The 12,801-nt window shown below is 40.6% G+C and overlaps 1 protein-coding gene across 4 annotated transcripts in view; it reads left to right on the top strand.

Moving 5' to 3' along the window:
* Nucleotides 1-12,801, top strand: part of IDO2 (indoleamine 2,3-dioxygenase 2) — a 73,248-nt gene that overhangs the window by 47,491 nt on the left and 12,956 nt on the right. For 3 of the 4 annotated variants that reach the window (XM_036752910.1, XM_036752908.1, XM_036752911.1), the window contains one exon: nt 8,144-8,219. In XM_036752910.1, the coding sequence (XP_036608805.1) occupies nt 8,144-8,219 (76 nt within the window). The remainder of the gene's footprint in view (nt 1-8,143; nt 8,220-12,801) is intronic. The other variant, XM_036752909.1, reaches the window with a different exon arrangement.

Genomic DNA, 12,801 nt, shown 5'->3' with positions numbered 1-12,801 from the left:
GATACGCATGTGGCCTATGTTGAATTGCTTGACTTCTTGGGGAGGGTGGGTGGGAAGGGAAGAGGGGAGACAATTTAGAACTCAGGGTTTTAAAAACAGATATTCAAAAACAAAAAAAAAAGTTTTTGGCATGCAACTAGAAAATGAGATACACAGGCAATGGGGCGTAGAAATTTATCTTGCCCTACAAGAAATAAAGGGAAAAGGGGATGGGAGGGGAGTGGAGTGACAGAAGGGAGGGCTGACTGGGGAACAGGGCAACCAGAATATATGTCATCTTGGAGTGGGGGGGGAGGGTAGAAATGGGGAGAAAATTTGTAATTCAAACTCTTGTGAAAATCAATGCTGAAAACTAAATATATTAAATAAAAAATAAAAATAAAATAAAAAAAGGAAAAAAAAAAGCTAAACAAACAGAATAGCTTATATTTTTTCCCAGAGGCAACAGGGAACCACTGTAGTTTATTGAATAGGGAAATGAATAGAGATCTAGTCCAATGCCCTGATTTTACAGTTTAGGAAACTGAGGCTGGGTTGCAATCTTCATCAATGGAAAGAATTTCTGAATTAATGAGATCACAGATCCATTTGAGTATTGAGTATCCTTATTTATCAAATGAAGAAAGTGAGGTTCAGAGAAGTTAGGTGAACACACAGCCAGTGTCCAAGATAGAAATGGAACCCAGGTCCTCCTAGATGTAGCATGCTGTCCAATTCATCACGGTGCCTCTCAAAAGAAACCTAGAATATTTCTCTAATGATTTTAAAGACATGGGTGAAAAATTGGGATGCCAGTAGCATTTTAATTTCCTTCTAACTAAAGTTTGTTGTTTGAAGAAAGAAGGACACAGGAAATGATGTCAGGGGCTCACATTCTTCTTAGCCAACAAGAGAAAAAAAAATCCAGCCGCACAAATGCTTGACATTGGATCATGCCCAACATGGAGCACTGTCAAAGGAACCCTAGTGTAATGGAAAGAGGATTGGATTTACAGTCTGCAGTTTGAGCTAAAATCCAAGTTCTCCTACTTTCTACCTGTGAAACATGGGGCCTCAGTTTCCTAAATTGCAAAATTAGGGAATTGGACTAGAGCTCTAGTCACTCCCCTACTGGGGAAGTTGTGACTTTCCCCATGGTCACACAGCTAATAAATGGCAGAGGGTGGAATCAAACCCAGATCTTCTGACTTGAAGTTCATGGCTTTGTCCGCCATGGCTTACAAATATTAAAGTATTTATGTAACTCTTCGAGGTTTGCAAAGCACTTTCACAAGTATTATCTCCTCATAATAATCCTGGGAGGTATTAATAGCCTCATTTTATAATTGAAGAAACTGAAGATAAGAAAGGTACCTGCCCTGGGTCATACAGGTAATAAGTATCTGAAACTGGATTTGAACTCAGGTCTTTCTGACTCCAGGTCACACACTTTATTCACTGTGCTACAAATAGGGTGATGTAGTTTGCATGTATGAATGTGTTTGTCCTTCATTCTCAAAGAGGACCATGACATCAGGGAAATGATGACATGACTTGCAGTTGACTTTGATTTGAGAGAGGGAGGGCTGTGAAAGGTCACCAGCCTCATTTTCTCCTCCAGAGCCATCTGGGTCCAGTGGCCTGATATTCACCAGGATGACTGGAGATGCCCCAGGATGCGTTAGGAGACCTTGGTCCTTTCAGGCTCAGGCCTTTCCAGGTTCTCACTTTGAATGAGGTTAATGCCCATTCAGTGAATAGGCCTCTTTAAGAAGTGAATTTTTGGGAGGCAATTGGGGTTAAGTCACTTGCCCAGGGTCACACAACTAGTAAGTGTCAAGTATCTGAGGGCGGATTTGAACTCAGGTCCTCCTGACTCCAGGGCCAGTGCTTTATCTACTGTGCACCTAGCTGCCCAGGTGATGTAGTAGATCATCACTAAATATCATTTTGGCCCCAAACTATTATTCAGGAAGCACATTGAAGCCATGCATTCGAGGATGGGTTTTCTTTCTTTTTTTTTTTTTTTGCATAGCATATAATCTTACCAATGCTTCAGAGATTCTACCTAATTTGTCTGTTTCCTTTACTTTGTGGGGCTACATTTTTAATGAAGAATGCCATTGATGTGTCAAAGAAACAAAAATTGTGTTCCTCTATGACTTTTGAGAGGAGGCCTAGTCACTCAGTGGATAGAGTACTGGGCCTGAAGTCAGGAAGAGTTCAAATCCCACCTCAGACACTAGCTGTGTGATCCTGGGCAAATCACTTAACCCTATTTGCCTCAGTTTCCTTATCTGTAAAATGAGCTGGAGAAGAAAATGGCAAACCACTCTAGTATCTCTGCCAAGAAAACCCCAAAAGGGGTCACAAAGAGTTGGACACGGATGGAAAATGACTGAACAACAACAAAATGCCTTCCCTCTTTTCCCAAGCTTTCCCTGTGCTCTAGATTTCTTTCAAATTAACTCTGTTTTATTCTCCAAATTTAACCAATCAGCCACCGTTCTCCCTATTAACGGCCACTTTGCACAAAGCCAATTGTAATCCTTTCCTCTGTTTTCATTGGTCTAGTGGGTAACTGGACATTTTGACTCATCAGAGGTCTCTTGAAGAGGCCTTTCTGGCATTCTGGAAAGTGCCCTGGTATTCCAAGAATTGGATTCAAGTCTGGCTCTACTCCATATTACACTTTTGGCCAGTCACTTAAGGTCTTAAGGTGAAGTGTTGAACCTGGAGATGAGAGAGATCTGGGTTCAAATTCCTCTTTTAAAACTAGCTGTGTGACCTTTGGCAAGTCTCTCAACAACTCTGAGACTCATTCTCCTTATACTTAATAAAGGGATAATAATAAATGCAGTACAAGTTAGCGGGGCTACTGAGAAGAACACATGAAAGAATTATGAAAAGCAATTTGCAAACCTTAAAATGCTGTGCAAATGTCAGTTATTATTATTATTCACCTATAAAAAGGTAATAATATTATTTGCAAAGGGGAAACGTGGAGAACGGGCTTCTCTCAGATAGAACAGGCTTTATGAACTATGAAGTGCTACATAAATACAGCCTATTATTGCTTTCTTTAACATCTCCACAAGGCAGAAACCCTGGCTCTTGGCATCACCTGATTCACACAAGCTTCTTTTACTGTATCAAGTTAAGCGTATGTAGATCTGTTTAATGTCACAGAAAATTTGATAATTATTCCTTACTCCAAACAAGTCACTCATTTTAACACTGATATAAAAAAACCCAACAAACCCAACACCTTCTATTCACTCTAGCTGTTAACATAGGAAGGAAAATCAGGATACTTGGTTGCTCTATAGTCATGCCCATGGAAGGGACAAATTATATGGCAAATGGTGACGAGTGCTATAGGAGACTGGAGAAGAGAGAGAAATAAAGAATGAAGACAGGGAGGCTTCCTGAAGGAGATAGGACATTGGCTGGACTTTAAGGATGAGTCAGATTTGAATAAGCAGAGGAGGAAGAAAAGAACTTTCTAGGTGAGGCAAGAGATATGAGCAAAGCCACAGAGGTAGAGTTGGCCATGGTGTGTGTGTGTGTGTGTGTGTGTGTGTGTGTGTGTGTGTGTGTGTGTGTTTGAGAGACAGAAAGGCAGACAAGCCTCTTAAGAGAAGAAGGTTCGTGATAGGAAGCAGTGGGCAATGAGTGGCTATGAAGTATGAGATTATAAAAGAGAAGATTTATAAATATGGGCTAAATATGAAATATGAGATTATAAAAGGGAAGATTTATAAATATGGGTGAAATATGAAATATGAGATTATAAAAGGGGAGATTATAAAAGACCTGGAAATCACACAAAAGAGTTTGGGTTTGAAATAATATGAAGAAGTAAGGGAAAAGGAGGCAAAGAGAGAGAACTGGGCTTCAGTTTTCTCCTCTGAAGAATGAGGAGGTTGAACTGCATGGCCTCTGAGATCCCTTCCAGCAGGATGCTCACAATGAGATTGCTGTTTAAGGAGCACTAGGTCAGCAGTACACCATAAGATGTTTTGGATCAAGCAGAGATTAGAATCATGGAGGTCAGCTGTGGCCATAATCCTGGCCATTTAGGTAGGCAGCTAGGTGGCACAGTGGATAGAGTGCTAAGCCCGGAGTCAAGAAGACACGAGTTCAAATCTAACCTCAGATGCTTCCTAGCTAGGCATTCCTGGGCAAGGCACTTAACCTCTTTTTTCCTCAGTTTCCTCAAATGTAAAATGAGCAAAGTAATGCACCTACTCCCAGAATTGTTGTGAAGATACAACGAGACAGTATTTATAAAGTGCTTAGCATAGCATCGGGCACTATTTAAATGGTAGCTATTATTATCTTTATTATAGAGATGAAAGGGATCTTAGAAATAAGCCAAGTCTGCCTTCCCTACCCCCATCCCCTCATTTTATAGATGAAGCCCAGAGAGCCGGAGTCTTGTCCAAAGTCATAAAGATAGTAATGGGCAGAACTGGCCATTGCACCCAGGCCCTCCAACCCCAAATCTAGTTTTCTTTGTACTATATTATATTGGCTATGGGTGCCTATGTCATGGTGATGCTGGAAATTTCAAAGGGATGAATAAGAGAGGCAGTCTGAATGAGAATTGGTGACTTCTAGATGTAAGGTAAGTGGGAAAGGGAGAATCAAGAGTCAAGGAGCATTCCAAGGTTTCCAGCTAAGATAGCTTGGAGGATGGCAGGTCCTGGGAATCTAGGAGAGGCTGCTGGCTTGATGTGCTGGGAACAGTGACTTGCAGTTTTAATCATGTTGACTTCTAAGAGGCAGGAGGTCACATGAGCATTCCAGGCTGGAGCTCAGGTGGCAGAAAGATTTGGGTGCCATAAGCCTGGGAGAAGAACATCTCCCTCCAAAACTTTGTCCATTCATGGTAATAATAAAGACTGTAGAGCTTTCCAGACCATGAATATCATGAACCATAAGATTATGGCCTGAAAACACTGAAGTTTGGGGTGGGCTTGTGGGTTTAGAGTTTGGCCCAAAGCAGGTATTGTCTGAGTTTTGCTTTGATTAAAGGAAACTCCCCACTACAAAGCAAATATTTAAATAATAATAATAATAATAATCTTTACAAAGCAAATTCCCTAAGGCTTTCCAGACATCAAATAATTCTTGCAACATAACATTTTGGTGGGCTGAGTGTAGATTAATAAAAAACAGATGGATTAAATTTCTTCAGAAATCTACACTGGTTTAAAATTTGATGGAAAATCTTCTTGGCCTTGTCTTCTGAGATTTCTTGAACCCCAAAACATTGTTTGAAGCCACTGAGTCAGACCCCAGCTGTTCCTGGGCTTTCCTGTCCCAGTAGATTCCTTAATCTCTTCCCCATTCTAGTATGCAGAGATGAGGAAGGCTAAATTAAATCTGCTCTTGTACACTGTCCCCTGCACGGATTAATCCACCTAGTTTGTAGCAAAGTTCCTTCCTTCCTCCTGCCCTCAGCTCTCAAAGCTGTCTCTCAGTAGTTCCAAGATCAGGCATCCATTCAAAACATTTTCTTCCTTCACCAAGAGGGTTGGTTCTCCAAAGAGGCAGCAAAAATAGCCTCTACAGGGTCTGATTCGAGGAGTGCAAAATGGACTTTTGTTCTGACCTCCAATATTCCCAAAATATCTCCCCCATCGAGTTGACTAAAATTTTCCCTGTTGTTAGTCTTTTGGTTTAAGGCAATGAGGGATACACAGATTTCAAATCAATTTAGGAAAAACTCACAAAAAATGAACGCAGTCCAAAGTATTCTGGTTTTGTTGCCTTAAGGGGTGGTAAGTTCCCCGTCGCTGGAGGTTTTCTTGTAGAAGGAAACTGTTCAGCTACTAGTTGGATGAGATGGTTTGTGAGCTCTCTTTTAATTTTGACATTCTGTGATTTTTGTTAAAGTGTGACTGTATTCTCTTTGGGGGATAACTGATTAAGCCATTATTGGTCATTGACACTGTACCTCAAATTAGTCTAATAATGATAGCAGCCAGAATAGTAGTTAGCATTTATATGACACTTGGAAGTTTTCATAGTGTTTTGCATATGTTGATCCTCATAACAACTCTGGGAAATAGGAGCTATCATTAACCTCATTTTACAGGTTATGCTCATTTACAGATGAAAGGGAATCTAGCAGATTAAACTCTCATTGCCCAGGAAGGGGCATGGATGTCTAAGGGAATGGGATACCAGGATGGCAACATTCTGTGGTGCAAGTCAGCAGCGAAAGACTTGAAACTGGCTCGTGCCAGGGAGTACAAGGTCAGGGTGGGATATGATTCTGGGGCTCTGGGCCTGGACTCCTGAGACCTGGATTCAAATTTCAGTTCTAACACTCATTAGCTAGGTTATTTCGGACAATTCATTTTGCCTCTGAGCCTCAGTTTTTTCATCTGTAGAATGATACTTAAAACTTGGACTTCCCATTTCATAGGATTACTGTGAGGAAAGCTTTCCATAAATTTGCAAGTATTATTTCAAAAATAGTTATTGTTATTATTGTTGCTGTGCTCTGGGCAACCAGGGCACAGAAGTGGGCATTAGGCACCTGAATCGTGGGACTGCCTGAAGGGATATGAAGGATAGAGGAATAAGGAGGGTGATGGTGCAGACTTAAAAAGGACCTTTCCAATTTTGACTAGGCCCTGTCCTCTTTCCCCACACTTGGTCTACCGAATTTTATTAATTCACTGGAGCTTAGGACAACTAACAGCAAGCACATCTTCACACAGTAGATAACCCCCAAGAGTTGGTGCTTCCAGGAAACAGAAAAGGACTCAAAATAGCTTTGAACAGCTGTATGAATGACAGAGTCATAAATGGAGATGGACCATATCATTGTGTCTTAAGGTTGACATCAGAGAGAACAACCAGGCCTTCCCAAAGCAATGTCCCTTTTGGACTTCTTTTGGCAAGGGAATATTCAGTAACAATTTAAGAGTTCTTAACCTAGAATCCACCAACCTCCAAGGGATCTGTGGATAGATTTCAAGGTGCTTGTGAACTTGGATGGGGGAAAAATATGTATGTATGTATATATGTATGTATGTATGTATGTATGTATGTATGCATGTATCTATATATATATCTTTTCACTAGCTTTTGATTTCCTTTATGATCCTATGTATTTTCTTTTACACAAATAAAAACCTTATTCTGAAAAGGGACTTCACTATGCTGCCAAAGGGGTTCATGACCCAATAAAGTTTAAGAACTCTTGAGTCAGATGGACCATGAACTGTGGTGGGCATCCCTGTATTGTTATGTGAGCTGGGAAGTCTCAGCTCTGATGCCTTCTGTTCCCTAGAGATAATACCAATAGTATTTGTAGGGCTGTCACATGAAAAAAGGATTGACTTGAACTTAGCCCCTGAGGTCAGAACTAGGAGCAATGGGTGAAGAGTTACAAAGAGATGTTAGGTCAAAGAAAAAACAAAACTGCTAAAGCTGTAATTGTGCACAGGTGAAATGTACTGCTTTGGGAGGTAGTGAGTTCCCTAATATTGGGCAGATTATGGGAAAGATAAATGATTTGGGTGGGGATTGGACTAGATGGCATCTGAGGTTCTTTCCAACTCTGTGGTTGATCCTATGATACCAAGATTCAGACCATTACTAACTTAGGGCTCCTTATCATAAGAGCTTAGGATGATAGCATCATAAATTTGTAACCAAAAGTGACTTTAAAGGTGAGATATTTGTCTGATTTTATAAACGAGGAAATTCAAGCACAGGTATTTGAAGCCAGGTCCTACAAAGTCAGCATTCTTTATACTGCGCCACATGGGGACCCCCTTCCTTTAAATTCTATTCTTTCCTCTGTACCCGCTGCCAGCCTGTCCTCATAAACGTGATGTCCTTGAGCAAAGTTCGACATAAGAGGGCCTTGATCTGTTGGGAATTTTCTTTTCAATTAATTTTTTTAGTTGGGAAGCACAACAAATAGAGCGGGGTAGCATATGGAATAGCTTAAGATTTCTGCAAACCCCACAGAGGGCAACTGCGGGAGAGAACATTCCATCCCTCTCTCTGGGTTGCTTTAATTCCAGGTCATTGTACAGATCAGATGGAGGAAGTGCCTGAGAGAGCATAGAGCTGCTGCACATGTAACCAATTGCCTTCTTCTCTCTCTCTCTCTCTCTCTCGGCCTGTAAAAAAGTTCACATTTTGATTGTTCCCCTAGATTATGTAGATCCAGCCATATTTTATGCAGCCATCCGGATCTTTCTGTCTGGGTAAGTACAACTCAATTGCTTTCCTCATGTGAGGCTACATGAACACTTTCCTAATTGGGGTGGAGAGAGAGGGGAATTGGAGTGTACCTGTTTGGGCCCAGGTCAGGGCTGAAGGATCAGGGAATTCCCTAGGGTGAGAAGTGAGATTTGTTTTTCTTTCTCCTGTGGCCCCAGGCCTGTGTAATCACTGGGATGTCTGAGAAATGGGTGACTCTTTCTGGGTCCTTATGACAGACCTCTGTACAAGTTCTGAACTCCTTCTGAGTCCTGTAAAAGTGAGACCAAGAAGCTTACACTCTCAGTTCTATTTCATCTTACCTCTCCAAGGGGGCAGGAAGAGGAGGATGTAACAGCTTACCAGTGGGATTTTAGGAGCCCAAAAGAGGCCAGTGTCCCTTTTCTACTCACTCTGAAATCTAGCAAGTGTAAATTTTCCCCTCTTACTATGCATATAATCCTAAGTCATCTACAACTCGGTATGACTTAATTTAAGCATATAACTCATCTAACAATCAGCTCTAATATTTGTCTAAGATCTCTTACATCGAGGGACTGGGTTTTTATGGTAAATGGAAGAAAGCATAGAGAGATTATTCTGGCACTGTGCAGAGAGGGCAGCCCTAGATTGTGTGTGGTATTTGGGAACTCTGGGTAGACATTGGGTAGCAGCCCTAGGAGACAAGGCATTGGGAGAGAAGGAAAAAGGTAATGGGAGAGAAGCATGGGAATAGTGGCAGGAGAAGACTAAAAAATAAATCTATTTCCTTCTAACGTTGGTCCCATTGCTTCTCTCCCAAACTCTGAGATAAGCTTTTTGGGGGCTCCATTATTCTGTCTACATGCCTTGTATGGAAAGAGGGCCAAGATGAAGCCTGACCCTAGATTCCAATTATTAAGCTGTCTCCAAGTTTTTCACTCTTCAATCCACCTTACACATGGCTGCCAAATTAATATCCCTAATGTGGCCACCATGTCACTCTCCTATTCAAGAATCTTCAGTGGCTCCCTATCACCTCTGGTTTGAAATATGAAATCTTCATTTTCATATTTAATGCCCTGCAAAATTATCTTCAACTTAGCTTTCCAGACATATTACCAAGAGTAAAGGGTGTGCTGGAGCCAGCTTGTACTGGCCCCCAGAACTGATTGTTACATTTTCAATATGAGCACTTACACTTCAGAACTTGGCAAATGCTATAGATCAGGGCTTGATTTATTGCTTCATTGATTGTCTTGACTTGCAGAAACAACAGGGAAAACGTTAATAATTCAAATTAAACTTAAAAACCATCTTGCTGTATGTATGTATGTATATATATATATATATATATATATATATATATATTTTTTTAATTTTCAGAGAGCCAATTGTTAAACGTTTACTAGCACACTGCTATATGGAGTGGTCATACACTTTAAATTCCAGCGAATGAGGCCTACCTCTTTCCACCTATAGATGGCATTTTATATCTTGCCTTTGTATGGGCTGTCTGTCTCTTCTGCTTTCCCTCCTCACTGCCACCTCTCAGAATTTCTAGTGCCACTCAAGGCTCACCTCAAGGGCTACTTCCTACAGGAAGACTTTCCTGATCCCCTGAACATGCTAACCCTTATTTAATATTTAATTATCTGTTTACATGTCCTTTTGCCCCAGGAGAGTACAAGCCCCTCAAAGGCAGGGACTGTTTTCGTATGGTCCCCAGTATCAGTGCATTGTACCTAATTGGCTTGTTGAATGGAGTTGAACTGAATTGCTTCATGAAGATGTGGTATAGTATGAGTAAGGAAGACCAAAAAGGCTTCCATAGTCACCTCATGCCAGGTAAGAAGTTAGTCTAGAACCCCATGGAGAATTAGCACTCCTGAACTAAGCCCTGGCTTTGCTATTGGAGGCCTCAACAGCCTTGGCTAAGGTGGGCTCCCTCCTAATGCTTCACTTTCCTTCTACCTCTTTGTAATGCGACATGGGAACTACCTCTTTGTCATAGAAAGCAAAATCCCTGCTTCCTCCTTGCTTCATTTGCCAAAGTTTGTCCAAGATAAATCAGTTTAGTAAAAGAATAATACTACCTGCTGTTTGTCCTTCATTTTCAGATAGGACCATATGACACTTCTACTAAGCTTGCATAGCTTTCTGAGTGTCTCATAAATAAATAGCCACTGAGCAGTTACTGTAATCTTTAGTTCAACTTCATTCAACTTATTAAAAAAAAATTAGGCTCTTACACAGTGTGTCATACTGAATGCAAAGCAGGCAGGCCTCAAGGTCAGATCCGAGGTCCAACATGGCTACTGTACAACCCTGGGCAAGTTACTGAATTTCTCAGTGCCTCAGGCAACTCTCTAAAGACTATAAATTACAGAGGAAGTCCCTGACAAGGTCCTGCCTACACTGTGATGAAATCACAAGTCTCTTAAAAAAAAAAGAAAAAGAAACGAAAGAAAGAAGAAATAAGTGAAGACTTGTGCTCAGTTGTGGGCACACCGAGATGAAGGATGATACAGTTCTTGCCCCCAGAGGGTCAAGCGTTTGCTGATTGAGCTAAACAAATGTTTATTAACTTTAATTCAACAACCCTTTATTTAATAAAGGGGCCACATCTTGCAAGATCTCGAACTGAGTGTGGGGGATTAAAAGATAATGTAAGGGACTCAAAGACGAAAACCAATCCAGGTCTCATAGACGAGCCAGAGGGCAGATAAAGTACACCCATAAAGAGCTATGATGCAATGGATGGTTTGAGAATTACAAAGGAGAGAACCAAATGAAGAGCTATGAGACACCATGTATGAGAGGAGAGAAGGATCACTTTTGGTTCGGAGTAGAGGGAAAAGTCAGGGAAGGCTTTGAGAAAGTGGTAACATTTGATGAGGGCCTCAAGGAAAGGATGGACTTCTGCAGATAGAGAAGGGGAAAGGGCAATCTATTTCACATATTCCATCCATCCATCAATCAATCGATAAGTATTTATTAATTGATTACTATGTACCAAAGCAGGTAGGTGGAGTAGTGGATAGGGCACTGGGTTGGGAAACAGGAAGACAACTTCCTGAGTTCAAATCTGGCCTCAGATGCTTACTAGTTGTGTGACCCTGGGTGAGTCACTTAACCCTGTCTGCTTGAGTTTCCTCATCTGTAAAATGAGTTGAAGAAGAAATGGCAAACCACTCTAGTATCTTTGCCAAGAAAACCTCGAATATGGTCACAGAGAGTCAAACATGACTGAAATGACTGAACGACAACAACTCTAGGTGCCAGCCATTATCTCTACTCAGGAGATAAAAGTACAAAAAAAGAAACAATACCTAATTCTAAGGAACTAGTATTGGAAAGGGGGAACAATGAGTGTGTGTGTGTGTCTGTGTGTATATCACATGCAAATATATGAATATATGTATACATATTTACACATATTCTACATGAAGATATGTGTGTGTGTATATATATTATATATATAATATGATTATTTCTCTCTTGTATTTAATAACTAATTATTGAGTTAGGACTGAGGTTTTTCCCCTTTTCTTCTTCCTCATCCAGAAATCAATCAGTGTGGGAAATCTTGGGCAAAAACCAGGCTAAGATCTAGTCAAAGACAGTAAAAGAAATTCCAAGTTTAGGTGAATGGGTAGATTCCTGCTCACTGTGTTTATTCAGACAGGTCTGGGAAAAAGAATGTGGATTCTCCCTTTTGTGAGATGGGTGATATGGAAATTGATAAGTCTCTTTGACCAAGACTTGAGTGATCCAAGCCAGGTACCCCCAAGACCCTCATTAGAATGACCCCACATTTCATTAGAATATTCATTTTCTCATTAATTGTTAACCGATCAGAGTTGATTGCCACCCTCAGGAACATCTACTCTTTGAAGGGCCTATAAACTGTGAGCCCACCGCCATGTAGGATCTTTGGCATTCAAGAGTGCTACTGACCTCTTTTATTAATAAAATGCTAAGCATTATTAATAAAGCAGTGTTATCCAGAAACTATATCTCTCAAACTTTTGAAATGTCACAATAATGTGTATTTATAAAAAGTATGTGTATAAAGTGAACCAATACAAATACATATAAAATAGTTACATACAAGGCAGTTAGGGAGGAGAGTACTATCAGCTGAGGATTAGGAAAGACTACTCACAAAGAAGACTTTAAAAAAGGTTAAAAATCCTTGTTGGAAGCCAATATGTGTTGTTGCTTTTTCTAATATAAATATCAACCTCTCCCATGCTTTTGATCTCACAACTGTTTCTCCCACCCAATATTGCTGAAGTAATTCAGTTGTGTCCAACTCTTTATGACCTCATTTGGGGTTTTCTCAACAAAGAGTCTGGGATGGTTTGCCATTTTCTTCATTTTATACATGAGAAAACTGAGGCAAGCAGGGTTAATGGACTTGCCTAGGGTTAGACAGCTAGAAAGTGTCTGGGGCCAAATTTGAACTCAAGATGGGTCTTCCTCACTCCAGGCCCAGTGCTCTATCCACTGTGCCACCCAGCTGCCACCTAGTATGGCCTAACAAAACCAAAAATAGACATTTTTTAACAGGATTGATAGCTGGTCAAATTATTCTCTATATTC

Source organism: Trichosurus vulpecula, chromosome 3, assembly GCF_011100635.1.
Source record: "Trichosurus vulpecula isolate mTriVul1 chromosome 3, mTriVul1.pri, whole genome shotgun sequence".
Lineage (NCBI taxonomy): Eukaryota > Metazoa > Chordata > Mammalia > Diprotodontia > Phalangeridae > Trichosurus > Trichosurus vulpecula.
This window is presented reverse-complemented; position numbering and strand designations above follow the sequence as displayed.